The 21,349-nt window shown below is 46.7% G+C and overlaps 2 protein-coding genes across 2 annotated transcripts in view; one reads left to right on the plus strand and one right to left on the minus strand.

Annotated features, from left to right (window-relative positions):
- Positions 1-3,186: 3,186 nt before the first annotated feature.
- On the plus strand, positions 3,187-6,759 carry LRIT2 (leucine rich repeat, Ig-like and transmembrane domains 2; the record flags this gene model as incomplete). The annotated part of the gene is made up of 3 exons (XM_079312369.1): positions 3,187-3,296; positions 3,682-4,463; positions 5,911-6,759. The coding sequence occupies 3 exons, from the start codon at positions 3,187-3,189 to the stop codon at positions 6,708-6,710; spliced, it is 1,692 nt and encodes a 563-aa protein (XP_079168495.1). The 3' UTR covers positions 6,711-6,759.
- Positions 6,760-11,013: 4,254 nt separating this feature from the next.
- Positions 11,014-21,349, minus strand: part of CDHR1 (cadherin related family member 1) — a gene marked incomplete at both ends in the record, with an annotated part of 42,248 nt that continues 31,912 nt past the window's right edge. The window contains 3 exons of the mRNA XM_079313162.1: positions 11,014-11,565; positions 18,034-18,288; positions 19,182-19,410. Of these exons, the coding sequence (XP_079169288.1) occupies positions 11,014-11,565; positions 18,034-18,288; positions 19,182-19,410 (1,036 nt within the window). The remainder of the gene's footprint in view (positions 11,566-18,033; positions 18,289-19,181; positions 19,411-21,349) is intronic.

Consider the following 21,349-nt stretch of genomic DNA (forward strand, 5'->3'; position numbering starts at 1 on the left):
CAGCTGTTCTGTGCTTGAACATGTACATGGAGGGAAACTGCAGTAGTTTATAAACCTGTAAATAAATAACACTTCACTTTTCAGGAAAGATGTGACTTAGCTGCCACATACTTTAAGACCCTCCCCATGGGCCATCGAGGAGGGGGGGTCAAGGTAGCAAAGAAGGGCCCTTCGTTTCAAGCAAAGGAGGTTTTGGGCCTTAGACATGGTGAATCCCTCCCACTGTGCCATCGGCACAGCCAAAGCATCCCAACCCAGAACCTCCCTGGTGCCTGTTTTCTACCTCACCTGCCTTGAATCGCAGGCACTGATGGGTGTCTCCTGATACGTGGAAAAGGCTCTATAACTTGTGAGAAATGGGAGTTATAAAGTAGCTATGCCTTTATCCAGCTCTGAGGTGCACGGGGGAGGGCTCTTCCCAAAGCATGCACACCAAAAACTTCAAATTACTGCTCTATTTAGTCCCTAAAAGCCTAGGATTACACAATACACCTAATACATATTCATGTCCTAGCCCCGCCTAGTCTCGCGTACCCTCGCTTCCTATTAAAATGAACCCATTAAAATGAACCCAAAGTCCTTTTGTGCTTGCACCTTCCCAGTGCGGGGGTGGTCGGGGGGTCTCTGACGAAGGCTTCCAAACTCTTCATCGCACTTGAACTTCTCAACTTTGTCTCTGTGTCTCACCTCTTGGGCACATTCCAGACCTTGGGATTAGTTCTCGCTGGTTTAGGGGTTTGGATTTATCACTTATCACTGGTAGCCTTGCACCCCTCACCCTGTTTGCAAGTTCTGGCTCTGTTTATCACAAACCAGTCTGCCTCTCCTCTCGATTTTTGCAAGCATAGTAAATGTCAGGCATTGCCCACTGTCTTGGTTTTGATGAACTATTCCTTACTCTTAATTCCCTATCTCACTCCATTCCTCGGCTCCCACCTGTCCAGCATGACTGAACACACCAGTCATCTGGGGGGCTTCAGCCACTGATCCCATCACAGGGAGGTGTCCCATTCCCTCTAAAGCTGAACATACCAAGGAATTGATTTTCTTCTGTCTCTGCTGGAAGCTTACTGTTCCCCAGCCCAGCAGCTCACACATGGGCAAACTCCAGGATTTGCTCTTGACACCCAGGAGTTTTTTAACTAACTACATCATAAACAATTTGTTACTGTTACTGCCTGTTGTAAAAGGGTAAAATAATACTATTTTATTATAGTAAAATTATATTATTAATGTATCATTATATATTATACTACTAAATGGAATTATTATTTTATTTTATGTTATACTTTGTATTGTTTTATTATTGTAAAATGATTTTTATTATTGTTGTAAAGAACAAAAACCATAAAATTATTATTATTAAAAATATAGCTACTTTATTAGGGAACATTTTCATGGCAGACCACAGGAAGAGACCAAAGGCACTGGTGATTGTGGCATTGGCTGGGTGAGAGTGGGGGCCCCTGAGTCCCTCTGCTTCAGTGGCTGATGGATGACAGGAAAGGACACACCCTCCCATGGCAGCTGTCGCTGTTATTCTGCAACATCCTCAGTTTAGCCAGTCAGCCCTGCTGATGGGACTCCCCTCTATTGCTCTGGTTACACGGAGAGGAGCTTGTGCCTCAGCTGATGGGCTATAGGGGTGAAACCCCCACTGCAATAGGATCAGCTTTACCAAGAAACTCCTCAGCAGCCACCATCCCCCTCCAGTGGGGGATTTATAGCTGCTACATGGGCTGTGCTGCAGTCCAGCAGCCCTTCCCCTTCACTCCTGGCTCACTGACATGTTTGCATACAGGGCAGTTGTTGGAAAATCAAATACTGCACCATGGACAAATAAGGAATATTTCAGCTAAAAACCCCAAACTGTTAACAACCCCATATGCTCGTGGTTAGATGTGAGGCACTGCCAGCAACAGCATCCCCACAGGCCCACTCCTTGTGGCCTGCTCCCTGTCCAGGGGGAATAGAAACAGAGCACTCTATCAGTCCCTAGAAGCTTCCCCACCAGCTCATTTTGGTGCTTTGCCATGAAATAAAGGCTCCTGTTGATTTAAACGTTGCAGAATCAAGCCTGTGTGTTCTGCAGGCTGAAAGCAGCACAACCCTGAGAGCCACATATAGCTCTAAGCTGCCACGCTTTAAATATTTATTCTATCCTGGTCCCATAGGTTAGAGGTTAAGCAGGTTCAGGCTAATCTTGCTCGGTGACCCAGCGTCACACATGGGCAGTGAGACACAGCCCTTTTCCCAGGTGTGCTCCTGTGCAGGCTGCAGTGAAGCCCATCCACACTAGATGGCCCCAGGAGAACGCAGAACTCCTTGGAAAGCATAACTGAAACCTGCCCTTTTGGATTAAAAGAGATCCATAAATTTGGTTACTCAAAATCCCTTTTCAGAACAGCTTAGTTCTTCAAGATGACTGAAAGGTAGTCAGCACGTGTCTTCTGAGGGAAGCCAGAGAACAGCACTGAAATTCTGTATTTATACAAAAGAGATTGACTTCCAAGATACTCTTGCAAGAGAAACCCATGGACTGGTCACAGCTATGTTGTTATTTTCACTACCAAGGTGTAAGAACTGAGCTGCTGTGGGGAGGAGGAGTCACTTCAGAGCAAAAAGGTGTCACTTTTTCTGCTTATGCATCCATGCTGTAGCATCCTAGTTTGGGGAGCAGATTTGCACTCACCATGAGCAGAACACACCCTGCACAGAGCTGCAGGCACAGTTTGGGAGAGGATGGACTGTGCAACGGGGCACCATGGCAAATTACAGCTGTAAGTCTGGCCCTTACCATGGCTTTCTGCTTTGATAAAAGTCATCAAAATGTAAGAGATAGACCCCATGTAATTAAAAAAAAAACAACAAAACTCTGGCCTGGTTAATTACTTGCAAGGGCTTGGCAAAAGAAGTGGTTTTGGTTTCATCTTCATATTTCCACCCAAACAAATATGTTTGTCAGAATCCCCTCAGCTGGAGGAGAAATGCCAAGAGTGGTCCTGCGAGTGGTTTTTAGCACTTGGACACGGACTGGGAACCACACTTACATGTCTTCCTTAGGGTTGGATCCCCAGCAGGATTTATTTCTGCGTCAAGGAAGATTACAGCTAATAGGATTTGCTTCTTGGAGGCTGTTGGTGTGTTTGGTGCAAACCCCTGCACAGTGCTTTCTTAAAGGAGAATATGGACCCTGTCTGTCATATTTTTCTTCTTCTTCTGGCCTTCCACAAGATAAACCCATCAGTTTCATCTTGCATCACAGGATGCTCTTGTTCTCAGGACAGCTTTGGAAGGTAAGAACACTGTTACCCCTGTTGTAGCACCAGTGAAGTGGCTCAGACAGCCCCAGCAGGAACTTGCTGATGATGTGAGCACCAAAAGCAAGCAGATTGATGCACGGAGTGCCACCTCTAATACTTGAATTGTGCTGTCTTGAGCATAGAATGAGATTTCTCTCATTTTCCTGAGAGATGTAGTTACATACATAACCATTTTTATGACTTGATGCATTCTTTATGGCAAAATTGGTGTAAATCCCAGGGATGGATGGACGGTTTATGCATGCCCTATATATAACACCTTATAATTATTCAAGTGCTTGTAGACCTGCATAGGGAACTGGTTTATTGGCCTCAAATGTGGTGTGTGACCTGGAAAATTTTCTGGTTTCCTCCCTAGGAGTTTGCTCTGCATGTCTGCACTGCTGAGGCAGATCCCTGCAAACATCCCTCAGGACATCCGGAAAATTAGAATAGAAAATTCTCACCTAACAGAATTGCCTCGTGGCTCTTTTGAGAACGTTAGTGCCTTGGAGTATCTGTGGCTCAATTTTAACAACATCACAGTGATGCACATCAAGAGCCTGGAATATCTCCCAGCTCTGAAGGAGCTGCGCTTGCAAGGGAACAAATTAAGTTCGGTGCCATGGACAGCATTTCAAGACACCCCGACTCTGAAAATCCTGGATCTGAAGCACAACCGGCTGGATGTCCTGCCAGAACACGCACTCCGCTATCTGCCCAACCTGACCTACTTAGATCTATCCTCAAATCAGCTTACCATCATATCCAGGGATGTCTTCTACAACTGGCCTGTCTACCAGAGAAGCCAGAGGATGGAGGGGCCGCAGGAAGCCATTTCCAATGCCGTCCTGGCTCTCCACGACAACCCCTGGATTTGCGACTGCCGCCTGCGGGGATTCGTCCAGTTTATCAAGTCTGTGGGCCCACCTATTATTCTGATGAATTCCTATTTAACTTGCTCAGGCCCAAAATTCAGGACAGGGAAGTTTTTTCACGAAGTGGAGCTTAACAGCTGCACGAAGCCCCTGACCTCAGCCCTTGACACCAACCTGACAGTCCCAGCAGGCCTGAACATCACCCTGACCTGCTTTGTGCAAGCCAGCCCTTCCCCAGCTGTCTGGTGGACCTATGCACTCAAACTTTTAAGGGCATTTAATGGTAAGCAAAGCTTTTTCTTCTTCCTTTTTTCATTAAAAATTTATGCTGTACTATTCTACTTACATAGGTCTGCAGGCCATCACAGTCACCACAGCAACCCAGCCCCTTTAGAGCACCACAGTTATTGTGGTGGCAGTAATCCAAATGATCTTAATCATCGTGTTCATCTATGCACATCTGACCACCATAAGAAGAGCTGCTTCATACAGGGTATCAGTCAAAGATAAAAGGAGCAGGGCCTCATTTTTATACAATTATCTTACTTGTGGATTTCAAGAAACAGCTCTTTCCTCATGATACATGATGTAGGAGCTACTAATTTTATATTAGTTGTACATATTTAATAAAAATGTAGTTATCTAAATATACATGTATGTTTACTACATATATACACTATATCCTTTACTATATATGCATGTATGTTTACTACATATATATACTATATCCTTTACTATATATTATATCCTACATGCATATATGCTCACACTCTGTATAACTGTATTTACACGTAAATGTGTTTGTATGAGTCCACACACATATACACAGACTTGTGTGTTCCTACACTATTCCCACATATTCCCTCAAGAAATACTACACAAACCACAAAACTGTGGAGCCCTGTTTCCTGCCTGTGTCCATTCATGTTCTACCAACTGAAACAGAAGTTTTTTTCCTGAAGTCTCGCTTATTTGTATTCTTCAGCAAAGGTGTTGTGAGACCTTTTCCTTCCAATTTCTCCTCCCTCATGTTTATTTTTACTGAGAGCCTTCAATAGGACAAGTTGCTATTTTCATCAGGTAAGGTAATAAGACAATACAGGCAGCCAGCACACAGATTGTGTGTCCCTAATAAGCCAGCAAACTAAATAGGATAGCATTAGCCCTTAATCCTGGGTTGATATTTGCTTCCATTGCAGCGCTGTAGCAGCACTTGTGTGACTTTCCACAAGCCCATGCTGATTAATTACATACAGTTTCTTCTCAACCACAGCCACACACCTCAGTTTGGGTAGATGACAGGGTTGCACACTGTTCTTTAAAACTGCACTTCACTTCCAGCCCAGCACTTACTTGCTTCATACACCTATTTTGGTCTGAGCCTCTTGAGGCTGACATTTTTGATGTTAAGCATGTGTCCAAAATGTAGGTGTGCCTCCCCAGCGCCTCTCCTGGCTTGCCCTGACCTAAGAACGCTGCTGGCAATGGGCAGCTCAGCCTCTGCCCACAGCAGCTCATACTGGGTCAGGGGTGGACACACTCCACGTTTCCCAAGCCTGGGTGTCCCGGTGCGTTTATCGCCTTCCAGACAGACACTTTGCTGTCAGCTCTGCGGGGTTTGGCACATTCCCGTGCCCCTCTTCCTCTCACCCTGGGCAGGGCGGGCCCGTCCCACAGCGGCCTTGGGGCTGCCCATGGCTCGGTGCTGACCCCCTCACCTCTGCCCGCAGTGTCCACGGAGCCCATCAGCGAGGACACCGTGCGCTCGGAGCTGCTCATCCCGGCGGCACGGCCAGCAGACGCCGGCAACTACACCTGCACAGCCGCAAACTTCCTGGGCAACACCTCGGTGGCCATCAGCCTGCGCGTGGTGGCCCCGTGGGCCTCCACCACGCCCCGCGGCTGGGCGCCGGGCCCCGCGGAGCCGGGCGCTCACGTCGAGGTGCGCATCGCCAAGCAGACGGTCTACGGCATCACCCTCGAGTGGTTCGCGGCGGCGGCGGCGGCGGCCGAGCCGGGGGAGACCTGGTACACGCTCCTGGTGGGCCGCTACGACGCCGCCCAGAAGGACACCATCTACATCGGGCCCGGCGTCAACACCTACTCGGTGACCGACCTGCTGCCCGCCACCAAGTACGAGGTGTGCGTGGCCGTGCGCAACCAGGCTCCCCGCAAGGGCCAGTGCGTCGTCTTCGTCACGGGCAGCGACGTCAGCCAGATGGAGCAGCGCGAGAAGCTCATCCACATCGTGGTCATCGTGTGCGCCATGGTGCTGGCCGTGCCGGCCGGCATGTACGCCTGCACGGCCGAGGCGCTGCCCGGCTGCCTGGCGCGCTGCCCCAGCGCCTGCCCGCGCCGCCGCCGCGGGGGCTCGGCGCAGGCCGCGGGCAGCAAGGAGAGCACGCTGGACAGCCTGCCCGCCGGCAGCGAGGACGGGCTCTGCCGCCCCGAGGGCGGCCGCGGCGCCCGGGACCGCGCGGAGCCCGGCAAGCCCCGGCAGCCCCACAGGAACAGCGCCGACCTCTACTAGGCCGGCCTGCCCGCCCTGAGGCGCGGCCGGCGGCGTCTCCCGCGGCAGCTCGGGCCGCAGCCGGGGCTGGTTCTCGCAAGGACGGGGAGAGGGCGGCTCTGCGCGGCGCGGCGCGGGCTCGGGCACGGCGCCGCTGATCGCAGGAGCCGGGGCAGCCCTGGATGGAGGTGCCCGGGCTGTCCGGCCGCAGCTGTGCGAGGAGCTGAGCCTCCGTAGCTCCGCGCTGCCCTGCGGCACTGCATGGAGCAACGCACACTGACACACCAAGAAAACCAGCACTAACAAAAAAACAACCCCGAACCAACTGCGATGCTTGTGCCCGAAGGCCAGAGGTGTCCCCTCAGTCACCCACACAGGTGTGTCTGTAACTATTTGTGTGTGTCCGCACCTCAGTGCCAGGTGCCAGCTTCTCCTGTGCCAGCTCCTGGGAGCGGACGGGAGCCGGGCGCGGCTGTGGTCACAGCCCAGCAACAGCAAATCGTGGGGAGGATTGCGTCAGCGTGATCAAGAGATTTTATAATAGTTGGAGAAAAAATTATTTTGACCGGAGGTGTTGGTTTCGGGGTGGGATTTTTTTGTTTTGCTTTTGTTTTCTTTTTTTTTTTTTTTTTTTCTTCTAACTACTCCTTAAGGTTTACGCAGCCCTAAGAGATTCACAGCTTTGGTTGTACCACAAGCAGGAAAAGTGCAAGTGCTTGAACCAGGCTGGTGGGACGAGTGGACAGGGGCAGAGAACAATGGAGCCGGGGGTTGGAATCTGAAGATGCAAGCCAGGCACATTCCCTAAATGCAGACAGATGCTTGCCTGTCCTGCTGCATTGAAACCAAAGCTTGCCTCTTTTGCCAGAGGCAGAAAAGCCCAAAGATCTATGTAGAAATGACTGTCTCCTGCTTGTGGAGCAGCTCAGTGCTGTGATTCTCAGGGGTCTGAGGACATGTGACTTATTATTTTTCTTTTTTTGATCTCATGCTTTTCAGCACAACCAAAGCATGTGGCCCATAGACCCACAGCCCTTGTTATATGCATTATAGATCGTCTCAAAAAGAAAAATCTAGAGTAGACACCCCAGCTGTTGTGAGCTTCATGCTGTGATTGCTTGGCTTTCTAATTGCATTTTGTTTTTTGGTGTGTGTTTTCCATGCTGGCTCTCCTCAGGCCCTATGATTCCTCCCCCAGCATCTCCTTCTGCTGTACCGTACTGCACAGCTTTTGAACAGAGCTCTGTTTGTCACTGCTGACTCTTGCTGTTAATACTTCACAGGACTTCCTAATCTTGTCAGTCTTTTAGTGTCAAAACAATAAACACAACAGGTTTTCAGAATACACAGAGGTCCTCTGCTTCATCTCTGTCATTTTACAGTTCAAATTGCAAAGTAACCTGGATTCCAAGGAGCTGTGGGGTTTGGCTGCAGGCATGGAGGAGGCCAGGCAGCTTCAGTACAAATTCCAGGGGTCTGGAGTGGTGAGGAAGGCACAGAAGCAGCTGGCCAAGCAGGAAAACCTTGTCCTGGGAAAGGCCCTTGCAGACACAGCTAATACAGAGCTACATGAGCTGATGCTGGTTGAAGACCAGTGTGGGGCCATGGGTGGGGAGGAGTAAATAACAAAGCACTGTCAGTGGTGAGTGGCCTTCTTCTACCACAGTCAGCAGGGATGGACAACAGCACACTGTGGAGACTGCAGAGAGCTGGTGAATCACCCTGAGGAAATAGCCAGGGAAAGACAAAAGCACATGGAGGAAGTTCATGACAGACACTGGACACTGGCCTCAGACCTGCTGCCTCCCTGCCCCTGGGGCCATGCTGCAGTGGGCTGTAATACCACAGGAGCTCCCTCTGACCCTGCCCATGGCCTGTGCCAATGGCATCCTGCTTCTCACCTCCTCTCCTTCCAGCCTGTTGGTGTCCAAAAACCCCACAGCCCCTCTCCTGACTCACAGCCTGCAGAAGAATCCATTTGGTCATCCTAAAGAGTGGCCTGGCTGCCTGTGGCTGTCTGGTCATGTAACAGGTGTTGACAAGGCATCGTTGCCAGCAGAATCACACCAAGCACAGAAGCACCTTTTGCAGATTTAAAAAAAAATTATTTATTAAAAAATCTCCTTGAAGTTGAAATACAGAGTAACTGGGAAAGAGTCTCACAACATGGTAATAAAACATCTTTATTGCCTCTTAAATATAATCTCTAAAACTATAAACCAGTAATTCCTGTTAAATCTGACTTAATTGAATGGTCTTTATAGGCTTTCCTCATTAGAGAATGAACACTGAATACTGGCAATAACACAACACTGGGAAGACAGTGGTATGGGGAGCAAATCATGAACTGTGGGGAACATTGCAGAACCTGTGGACACTCAGCCAGCAGAAGGCAGGTGCTTGCACAGGGCAGCAGGAGTGGGGTCAGGGGCTGCACGTCCCCTCCCTCCGGCCAGCTTATAGCCAGGGGACAAGGACAAGGTGAGTGGACAGGTGAGAACCTGGGCCTCAAATCACAGTGCCCCAGGAGTAGGGATAAGCAAGAAAACAGTAGAGAAAAGGAGAGATGTGACAGGACAGGCTCTGGGAGCAGTGCTCTTGCCATGGCCCCCAGCTGGGACTCTCCTGCACCTCTTGGCTACAGCTGCTGGCTCAGCTCACGGGTGACATGAGCCACGAGCACTATGGCTTCTAGGCAGATTGACCTGAAGTTAAAAAAGACAAGATTTTCCTTGTAAGTGGGTAATTTCATATTCAACCAGCTATTTCCTAAACTGATGAAATCCTGGTGCAAAAAGGAGAACTATTTCAGCTACTGGAGTGAGAGGAGATCCCGAGGGCCAGGTCTGCTGATTCAACTGAAATGACAGCTGGAGAACTCTCATGAACTCCTTGGATTAACACGGTGTGTCCTGTCAGGCTTGCTCCCCACCTTGATGTTCCTGGTACCATGACAGCACAGCTTCTCTGCAGGGCTGGGTCTCAGAGGCAGGGTGCAGAGTGCTGCTCCTCAGCCAGCTCAGTCAGTGCTGCTTTCTCCCCAGGGGATGGGAAAGAGCCAGGCCCAGCTGAAAAACATCTCCTCAGAAACAAACCTGAGGGCAGTCTGTGTGGTAGATCCAGTGAAGAAAGTGCTCTGCTCTGGGTGCCTTTTTACTGTCATATAACAGGAAAAAAACCTGTCAGCTGCCCTGCCAGTCCCCTCCCATTAACTGTTGTTTAATTCACTGAAAAGTACTGATAAGAAAAACCTGAATATTTTATGGAAACCTTATTTTTCACACACCAGTCCCTACAACAAGCCAGGAGAGGTGATGAAATATATTCCCTGACACCTTCTGCTAGCAGTGTACAACACCACAGGATCTTTCCAGACACTTCCCTGGCCAACATATGCAACTTTCCAGCACTTGTCTCTGTCTTCCACTTACCATTTACCTCTCAGTTTTACCTTGCCTTCCCTGTGTTTTTTTGCATGTCCTTGTCCTGCTGGGCTCCCCCTCTTTTGGAGCACAGTGTGAGAAGGAGGCTGTGCTGAGTGAGCGCTGCTATTGAATTTTTGTCCTCAAATCTTGCCCCTGGTGGTCCAGGGAAGGCTGAGGTGCCCCTCCCATCCCTCCTCAGCAGGCAAGTCCAGGGCAGAAGCAAAGTGCAGCATCATGTCAATGTGCTCTGGCAAAACCCAGCGTAAGCTGCAGGAGAGGGAAGGATTTCTCCAAGCCTGCCCTCTTACCTCTTGGGAATGAAGGTACTCAGGCCACGAGCACATCGCTCCGCCAGCTGTTGCAAAGCACGGTGTGCTCTGGGGACAGGGCAGTGTCACTGCTGTAGGAGACCTGCATCTTACTCAGTGCTGCTGCCACAGCCAGCCAACATCTTCAAAAATGGGTCTGGGATCTTACTGATGCATTTTCAGACACCTCAAACCCATCTGCCAGACAAGGTCAGAAGCATCATCCACCAGGGCCTTGGCTGCAGAAATCGTGTTTGAGAACCTGAGCTCTGGGTAGAGACCTCCAAAGCAGGGGCAGCCTGAGTCGCTGTGCACCGGGGAGACTGGCTGGTGCACTCAGCACCGTGGTCAGACACAGCTGCAGGAGGAGCCACGGGACACGGCGCAGGAGCCGCGGTGGCAGCTGGACAGAGGCAGCGCTTCTGCAGGGGTGACTCTGTAGCACGTGGTGCTTGTGGAAGGTGAGGGGTGGCTACCACAGCGAGAAGCTGCTCTGGTTCACGGGGTGCTGACAGACACAGGGAGGAGACAGCACATAGAAACATCCATGCCCAGCCACAGTCTGCAGTCTCTGGGGGCTGCTGAGAGCACCTAGATGTGGGGCTCCCTGAAAGCTGCGTTCCTCTTCTCGAACCTCATTTTGAGCTCTGACACGAGGGCGTTGTGGGTGCTGCTGTGACCTTTCTTCTTCGGTGGCTTGATGATGTGCTTGGGGGTGAGGGAGCCGGACACGGTCGGCACCTGCCACCCTGGGCCATCGCCCCGGGGACCCGGGGCGGGGGGCGGTGGGGGCAGGGGGGCTGCCGGCGGCACGGGGAGAGCCTGGACGTTGTTGTTGCTGTTCTCATTGTGTAGGCTCTTGGCGTCCTCCTCGACGACAAATTTCTCTGCAGCGTTGCTGGGCCTCTTGAACTTCAGCCACTCCATCCTGATTGTGCGGGATGGCGGCATCTGTCTCTTTTTAATGATCCTTCTCACCGGCATGACTCGGTTGGACCGCTTGTTGCGCCAGAACATGGCAGTAGAGATCATGATAGTTATCAGCACCATTATGCCCATGACACCAGCTAGCACTCCTAAGGCTTTCATGGGGTTATCTTTAGTTTGCATCAAAAAGGTGGCCATAGGCCCTTTGTGAAGAGTCTGTAAAGGAGTACAAAGAAAACACATGACTTACTCTAGGGGACAGACAGTGACCCAGAAATTTCATTTGTCCAAAATATGTTACATATATATGTTATAATGGAAGTTGTCTCTAAAAAAAAAAATGAGAGTCACAAAGCCAGTCCAGTCCAAAGGTAGATAATTTAGATGAGGCTGGAGACTGGGTAAACATTATAGTACTGTGAGGTAGATGACTTGAACACAAAAGCTTACAGAAGTGCTGCCACCAAATTAGGACAGATTCCTGCATGTCACAATAGTGTTTAACTTGCAAGAATGGAGCAAGAAAAAAATAGGCTCAATTACTGAGCATGGCATTAAAAGGATTAGGAGAAACTTCTGCTTATAAAATGTCAGTATACAAATGAGTAGTTAGCAGATACGTGCTGCATTCTGTTTTCAAGTACTCTTTTACAGACATAACAAAACTCTTTGAGGTACGGGAGATAAGTGCAGCTAAAGAGCTTTGTTTATAGAAAGAAAAGAAATCAGCAATGAGATAAGCTACATATGGCATATTAAGGACAAATGAATGGCCAGTTCACTTTCCAGCTTAGCACACTGTGCGTCTTGGAGGTCCCCGTATTATTTTGCGGATTTTGCCCTGTGGGTGGAGCTTGGATCTTTTCACACTTTTCCAGTACATGATGGTGGAGATCACCATTGTAACAGAAATGGTGGAAAGGACGCCACTCATGCATATTCCATATATTGTCCATGGACGCTTCTTGAGGCCTAAAATATAGGATTTTACCCTGGACTTGATCTGGAAATATCAAAAATAAGAGAAATGGTCAACCCTCACATGGTTATATTTGAAAGAGGCCAGTATCTATTATAAATACAGCTGGGGAACTAGGCTGAAGTGTGTACAGGATAGAGAGCCTATAAAATAAAGGGAGCTAAGTGTTGAACTAGGCACAGGAGAAGAGGCAGTTGCAATGACGTTGAACTGAATCCAGAAACAGTAAAAGAAGTTAGGAAGCACATATAAACACCTGGCTGATTGGGGAACAAAAGGTAGAGGCATGGCACATAGATCACCCTTATTCAGGGCATGGTAGCCCATCCTTGGACTGTGTTCCCAAGAGAAGTTCATCATGCATACAGGTGGTATTTGAACAGACAGCAGTGCTATGCAAGGCCAGGAGATCCTTCAGAAATGGCACATTCACATGCAGGTTTGGTTACTGAGAGTAACCACAGTGGTGTGTGACTGCAGAATGACAGGGCTGCCCACTGTGCCCCAGTCCCCTGTCTTTGACTCTGTGAGGGAATCCTCACCCAAACTTTGCATGCCTAGTGGTCTGCATTTTAGTTAGAGGTCTAAGCTCCCAGCTTTTGGTCAGTGGGGAGAAAAGGACCCCTCTGGAGCAGTGCTAAAATGGGTATCAAATGCAGTGTGTATAAGGAGAACGTTGTGAGTAGCTTGGACTTGAACCTCGGACTTGTAGATCAGACAGATTTCCCTGTGTGACTCTAATCTAGGATGCCACCCTCCCCAATCTGTGGGGAAAGATGACTAACAGTATCCCAGAGAGTGCTTCAGAGTACCTTTTGTCTTTAATGTCACATCTGTAAACTTGGGGCATGTAAATTAGCTAATAAATACCTCCTTGCCTTAATTTCTGTGTTTTCACAAACTACCTCAAGCACATTATCAAGCCCATGTTTCTCCTACCCTGAATGTGTCCCACTACCAACAAGAAAGGGGCAAAGACATGCTAGTGAAACTCACAGATTGTGTCACTGGGCAGGTGGGGACAAATTTTCATCAATTTGTTGTGCAGAGAGTTCTTCCAGTGTTTAATTAGGAATGGACCTGAACTAGAAACCAAAAGCAAAGTGGCCCATGACTTTGGTGGAGCTTAGACTCACATCAGCTTTGCTGTTCTGCATTACATGGATTTTTTGTACTTAAATCCTATCAGAGGATAGAAATTCTACCCTGTCTTACTTAACTTCATGTGAAAGTCAGATGAATTAAGTGTCAGATAAACCCTGCTAAGTGGTACGTGACCTGAGTCCACCTGTTACGAGTTTTGTCAAGATCTATTTTATAGGAAGGCACTGATGGCAGAAGAGTATTTGACTAGGTATTTGAAAACCTTGAATAAATGAGATTAGACAGAAGTACGTGTTGCCCATCTACTACAGCTGCGGAGGTAACAACAGATAAAAATTGTGTGGAGAGTTTTTACATTTGGCTTCATTCAATCCTGTGGTCTCAGAAAGTCTGGCATCTGTTCAGAGCTTCCAGTGATGAAGAGATGATTAGTACCAAAACTAAACCCATTACCAGCTAGCTGGTTCAGCCTCTATTCCAGTTACTTAACCTCTACTGTACAAAGCTTTTCCTGGCATTAGCCTTGGACAACAATTCTTCTGCATAAAAACATCAGGCATTTTGTAAGCACACAGTGGGAGAGTTTCTGTTTGTCATGGGCATGACACTGGCAGGATAAATAGGAGGAATAACTTGCAATATCAGCCAGGAATGTCAAAATCTTAGCCAGGCTGCAGAGAGACTTATGGGAAGTGCACATTTAAAACATCAAGTCCTTGTGTCAATTACCAGCAGTGCCATGTAGCCAGCTCAACATTAGTGCCACTTTGCAATTGCTGAAGATGTTGTTTCCTCAAAGGCATGCTGCATTTTGAAAGGTACTGGTTTTTCTGGTACATATATAAATAAAAGCAGATACATGGCTAAATGAAAGCTGTCATATCTCTGTGGGCCAGAACCTGGAAGAAACACTTTCTTAACAGCCATCAAGGGAGTTAAAATACCACTGCTCACAGAAGATAATGCTCTGTTGGCTGGTTTTTTTTGGGTTTTTTTTTTTTTTTTTTTTTGTTTTTTTTTTTTTGCTGTGGCAGCTTCTCAAGAGCCTTTCCTAATGTGTGGGTTTCAGTGAGCAGAGCATATGGGCTAAGTATCCAGAAGCTGGACCCAAAAGGAATGTGGCTGAGCTCTTCAGCCACAAGAGCAGCTAAGGCTCACCAGCTATATTTAGGAGTCTAAGTAAGTAGGCGAGCCTGTTAAGAGCCCAAGCTACTGCAGATTATTTGTAGATGTGGCACTTAAGGGACATGGTTTTGTGATGGACTTTGAAGTGCTGGATTAGTTGGACTCGATCTTAAATGTTTGGTTCAATGATTGTGTTGCAGACAAATCAGGCTGCTCAGCTTGAGCAAGTGGATCAGTACAATTTGTGCAATGAACCAGCTGGTTCTGAGGAGCCCACTTCCACACATTCAGTGTTTCTGGGGTTTTGTTCTAGCCTGCTTGTAGGGAGGGACTACCTCTCAAAGAAATCCACTCTTTGTGCTTGGAGCTCTGTGAGGCACAGGCCATCCTACAGTATGTGGGCATGATCAGGAGATTTGCTTCAGAAGGGACTCATGATCTGAGGGAGAGCACCAGCTGCCCCTGAGGCTGTGTTTGCATCACTTTGCAATACAAACACCAGCATGAGGCAAGACTTCTCAAATCAAACCAATAGTTTTTTGAAGTCCATGAAACTGTGGAAAGAAGAGGCTAACTGCTCTGCAAATGTGGCAAGGGCTGTTCAGTGCCATCAACCACAGCTCCCATAGCTGCCATTAGTATGAGAGAAGAGATCTCCATGTTACTTCAAAGATTTGTGCCGAACCTTTCAGTTAGGGCAATCTAAAACTGAGACTCACCAGCTATATTTAGAAGTCTAAATGAGTGGCCAAAGCTATTAAGAACTGCAGATTATGCTGTCTAAATATGGACTTAATCCTCAGTCCTTGAGGAGGTGTAAATAAACGCCCCCTCTACATTTGCAGAACTTCAGTGAAGTCATCAAGAGGCCAAGGGATGCCCCCATCAGGCCAACCTTCAGAACAGGAGTGGGAATCAGCTTTCTCTGAAAATATCAGGCAGCAGGAATAGATTTCTGAGTAAGACATATGGATGGAAAAAGACTGGCTTTTCCAGCATATGTTTTTTATTCTGTGAAAGGATATTTTTTATTTATTGTGAAAGAATAGGGTATTAACAGATGTCCCTCAATACCAATTTCCATAAAATCAGAATCAGTTAAATTAAAAGGCCTTTGGATTCTTTTAGCACTGTATTATTCTAAGACAAGAAGGTCCTTTTGATGTGCAATACTGCTGAACTTAGCCACAAGGCATCCTTCTCGAAGGGCACAGACTTGTGCTAATTGCAATGGTAAATGTTAATCAGAAAATATGCCTGTTTAATTACTTACTGTGATTAACACTGCAGGAAACCTCTAGAGGATGCATTCAAAAATATCCTCCTTATCCAAAATCAGTAATACATAAATGCCCAGCAAACAGCAAAATAAGAGCCTCTGTACAGCTGGAGCACAGAGGGATGAAATGCACATTTGTCACAGCCTCAGAGAAAGAGTGTGTGTATGCAATATGCTTACACCAAGAGATTGTCTTCTTTACCAAGTGTTTGCAGTGACTGTGCTGTCCCTGGGACACAGGGAGTGACCAAGGGTTTTGGAGACTGGCACTGCATCTCATGTGCCTGCAAACTGAAATCTGTTTCTGCAAAAAAGATGGGATGCTATGGGATAAAAAATCCCCCAACCCCAACCAACCCAAATCCTTGCAAGCAATGGAAGAAGTAATACAGACAAGTACAAAAGGTAATGGAGGATGTGACACTAGATTAGTAGCCCAGATCCTGCTGAAGAAACCTACTTGAAGAAAGAAGATGCTGTTGCTATCTCAGATTCTCTGTTGGGACCTGGCATCAAGAAGAGCATGGGAAGAAGGAAAAGAACTGTGTGTGCATGTCATCACATCTTCTCTGCTTCCCCTTTAGACTTTGTGAGGAGAGCTCTCCCTCACTTTGTGTGCCAAACATGTACCCCTGCAAGGGGAGAAAAGGCAGCAGACAGGGGACTTCATACAATACACCATCTTTCAGCAGGTACTACTGTTGCTTCAAGCACTAGAAGGGAATTCAGAAAATTCCTTATCCCAAAGTATCAGCTACTTTTGTTTTCCTTGCAGTTGTCCTTCATTAGCTGGTTCAGGGACACGTTGTCCCCCATCAGGGGAGGTGTGGGTGTCAGCCCCACAGCTGACAGAGAGGTTTCACTCATCCAGGAGGGGAGGGAAGGCTGCTGGCCACCAGCAGGGACATGCCTGAGGACAGTGCCACTCAATCCTGAAACGTGCAGCCTGTGAGAAGCCTGGAAGCAAGGCAGGGAGGGCAAGTACTGCTATTCTTGGGTGTGGGCAGCAATTCTTTTTTGTCGTATAAAACCCACCAAAACTTTATTTCCTTGAGAAATCTGAGTGTTAAGCAGTGCATTTCCTTTGTATCTGGAAGAACAGCTAAATATCTAGACTTACCACAGACACCCTGCATGCAGAGTCCCCAGCCCCACATGGCAGAGCCTTGCAGCAGCAAGCCCAGCCCATGCCCACAGGGCATCTGGCCCCAAAAGGCAGCCCCATGCCAGCACTGCCCTGCAGGGCAGACCCAAGGCCCTGGCAGTCCAGCAGGCTCTGAACTCTGAACAAAAACCATCATATGAATGTGCCTGATAAGGAGTATCAGTGGAATAAGAGGAGATGGAGAGAACAGAGAAAGATTATAACAGACCTAAGAGCAGTGGGAGCATTGTGACCAGCAAAGAGGAGGCCAGCTGCTGGCAGTAGGATGAGATTTGCCCAGTTTGTGTGTGTGGTCTAGAGACTGTCAGGCTAATGATGTGTTTCTCATTTGCTTTGAAGTCCATTTCCTCCCTGCTGGTGCCTAGTTAAAGGCATGGCAAGGCAGTTACAATAAATAAGAATCGTGCAAGCATGCACTGCACACCATAAATCGCTGCTTGTTCTTCAGCTGATGTAAAATTGGGCTAAGGAAAATCTCAACCTACATGTGCAAGAGACTTCTAGAGTCTTCTTGTTTCATCTGCTAATAATACTGCAATTATTAACCTCCCATTCAAAATTCTGTGTACTTTAAAGCATTTCTGTAATGTTTTTTCTCACTTTTCCTATGTCCCTTAGGTTGATTTATTTGATTTATTTCACTCTGACCCAGCTGTTTTCCACTCACTTTTTGTAAGGGAAAACGGTTTTTTTTTTTCTTCTCCTGGATGAAAATAAAAAAGCAGAAATTTAGCAGTCAGGATTTACCTTTACTCTCAGAAGTCTATATTCCTCAATTCATATTTAACAATCTCTAACAAAAAACTTATCTCCCAATTACATTATGCTCCTACCTTTGTACCTCTGCAATATTTCTGATCAAAATATCTTTTACATTTGTGGCTGTAGAATCCAACTTCACCACAAGGCTATAGAAACACTCTACAAAATAGAGCTGCCAAGAAAGTCTCAGAAATGGAGTGAGCAATGTCTACCCTTTGGTGCCTTTCAGGGATCTTCTCCCACAAGGATTTTTCTAGAACATTTGCTTACCTCTTCTGTGATGTCAATCTTCAGAACTGCAGTGGTGCTAAAGGATGGGGAGCCTCTGTCTTTGGCCTGGACCACCAGTGACCATATGCAGTCTTTATTGTTTGTGATGTTGTGGATGATGTCCAGAGATCGGATATAGGATTTCAGCTTGATTTCCCCAGTGCTTTGGTCTATGTCAAACACATTGGCTGGATCTGCTTGCATGATGGAATAATCCACAATGTTGTTGGGTTCCTCTGCATCTTGGTCTATAGCCTGGTAGGGGAAGTGTGAAAAACAAAGGTATTATTGCTTGTATCTTTTGCAGAGGACAAAAGGCTTCTGACACTTCTAATAGTATCTGTGCCATGACTGGGCTGTTTCATTTCATTTTGGAAACTAGGCTACATTATCTAGTGAAAAACAGCAGGACCAGGCTTCTTTCTTTATAAGTGATTTCTATTTGAGATGAAATAAAATCAGAGGAAAAACTGAACTGTAAACTATCTGTAGAATGCAAATGGTCCTCAGCTGGGAGCCTCTCACAGTGTGGGGAACAAAATGTGAAGTGATAAAGATCAATGGGATTAGCTCCATGCCATAAAATATAGCTGCCTTAATTTTTGTGCTGTGGTATTTATTCTGCTGACATTTGGTGTTGTGTGATCAGGCTTTATCATATGCATTTAAATGTGTGTAACATAGGATGTTCTCCACCTCTGCCTGGGAATTGTTACTGCATTTTTTCACCTTTTGTTCCACACTGGATTATTGAATATGCTTCTTCAAAATGGAGGGAACTAAGTTGTGTGCTTGAACACAAAGGGGTGTCAGAAAGGTTAAGTGTTCAAAACCGTTTGCTTTCATTCACTTATCTTATTTGGGCTTCTCGTGATCACTGTATAATCCAGAATCCTCCACCAAACTGATCATTCCAATACTGTGTCAGGGTTTTATATTCTGCCTATAGAATTTATTTCTCCCTCTCAGCAGCCAGTAGATACTATAATTCCACACTTGAATCCATTTGTCACATCCAAACGGATGTGCAAAATAAAGCTGCAAGAAAAGGCAACTTCCAGACACTCATCATGACCCCTGAGAGCAAGCAGCAGAGCCAGGGCTTTTCCAGGGCACTGTGCTTTGTGACACACGGTGCCATCTCTCACCTCTATCTTCACCGGTGACCCAATGATCATTGTCTTCTCCTGGATGTTTTCATTGAACTCTGGAGAGTGGTCATTGACATCCAGCACGGTGATAAACACCTCAGCCAGGCTGTATTTCCCATCTGTGTCCTCTGCTTTCACATAGAAATTATACTTCGAGTTCACTTCAGCATCTAGTACAGCCCAGGGCTGGGTGTAAATTATACCTGTTGATGGGTGGATTAGGAACCTGGAAAAGAAGCAAGAGAAGACTTTTGGTCACTTAATGTGTGTTTAGAGCCCACCTTTGTTCTGGGGTGTAAACACTGAAATGGTGTGCCCAGACAATAGTACTCTCCACCTAGTTCCTCTCTGGATGATATTTCCAAATCCTTTACTCTACCTGGTTTTTGTCTAGTTTCTTTAGGCTTGAAAACCAGAGAACTATCAGTGTCTCATACTTTTCTCTCTCTTGTGTCATTTTAGCTGCTTTTTCCATTAAAAGTCTTTGTCCTTAGTACATGCTCAATGTGGTGGCCTTCTCCCAGAGTGATTTCCTTGCATTAAAAGTAAAAACATTAAGCCTATTTTTACCTTTTTTTTCCAGTTTAAAAGTGTAATAGATTATGTCCTGCATAAATTAAGATTGATTTATATCACCTAAATATCTAAAAGAAGTGTGATGCATATCATATTTAAACTCTTCACATCTCAGAATGGGTAGGAAAACAATCTGCTCATAAATCTCCCAAACTACAGGGCAAATTATCTTCTCCAAAAATAATCATTTTTCCATAGACTGACACTGGGATGGAGTGGGTGTTCAGATTTATCTGTTGCAAGTTCAATTTTACACATTTGTAATTACAGAGACACTGTCAAAAGTGTCAGCCCAAAGTTTGGATTTATAGAGAAGATACCAACACAGTGTCTTTTTAAAATGGACTGCCAGTGTAGGCTCCAGAGCAGCAGAGCTTTTAACAGATTAAAGTTTTTATATATCCTTTGATCAATGTACAGGGTAGCAAGATATTTTCTGCATTCCAACTGTGAATGCAATTGAGAATGATTATAAAAGGGGCATTTAGCAATCCAGAATCTTCAGTTGTTCTCCTAACTCTGTTAGATACAAATACAAGTTTTGATGAAATCCAAGATGTGGAGGTGGGCACAGCTGTGTAGGAGACAGTGCTGTGCTGTCAGCTCAGCCCAGCCCAGCCTAGCCATGCAGACAGGACTCTCATCATTCCTTTTAGTGGAAGAATAGAAGTGCTCCCACTGGCAGCTTGGATTACCAAAGTAGGATTACCATCAAACTGGTTTCATCTTCAACAATTAAAACTATTTCTCTTACTCCAGTACAACTCATCTTTCTGCCCACACAACTGCACACCCACTGATATAATACCCCAAACAGAAATATCGTGCCTCTAGTTGAAATTCTCCTATTTGAATCAAATTGTGTGTTCAGCAGATTTAGAGATGCCAGGGCTAGAAAATCAACACAGCCCTGCAGAGCTATGCCATTCTGGCATTAGGAAAACAAAGAAAGATACTTAAAAAGGAAAAGAAACATTCACATCATAATTTCTTCATTCAACAGCATAAGAACAGTGAATCTGAACATCCCCAAAATGCCAATCAGAATAAAGTTGTGCTTACAATCTTTTCCCCCCTAAATCCTTTGTCAACAACCTTCTCATGCTTCTTTCCACCAGCTGCTACATTCTAAACCTAAGAGGTCTGCCTGCATGACATGACCTTTTCTTGCTTCTCTCTGTGCAGTTAGCGGCTAGCTTAAAGACTTAGTGTAGAGCTCAAAATAATCCATCGTGGAAATGCTCCCATATGTGTATCCTTCTGGCTACAGAAGGGGTTCACCCTTAACATTTTGGATTTTGGACTTTGATTGTGCCTCCTAAACGGCTTTCACCTTAACAAGAGGAGTTCAGCTTTAGCTCCAGGTGGATAATGTACAGAGGAAAAAAGATTCTTGAGATGAGTGCCTGAACAGCTCATTCATTTCCAGCATTCTGCCCTGCAGCCCTGCCCTGCAGCTGCAGGTTCCAGCAGGAATATCTGTGACAGCCATGCATTGATCCCTGTTTGGGAGCTGGGATGGACATGGTGTGAAAGAACCAGTGTTTCAAGATGTTCTACCCCCACCACTGCCCCCAAAGACAGGGAGA

This window comes from Erithacus rubecula (genome assembly GCF_903797595.1).
Source record: "Erithacus rubecula genome assembly, chromosome: 9".
NCBI classification, from domain to species: Eukaryota; Metazoa; Chordata; class Aves; order Passeriformes; family Muscicapidae; genus Erithacus; species Erithacus rubecula.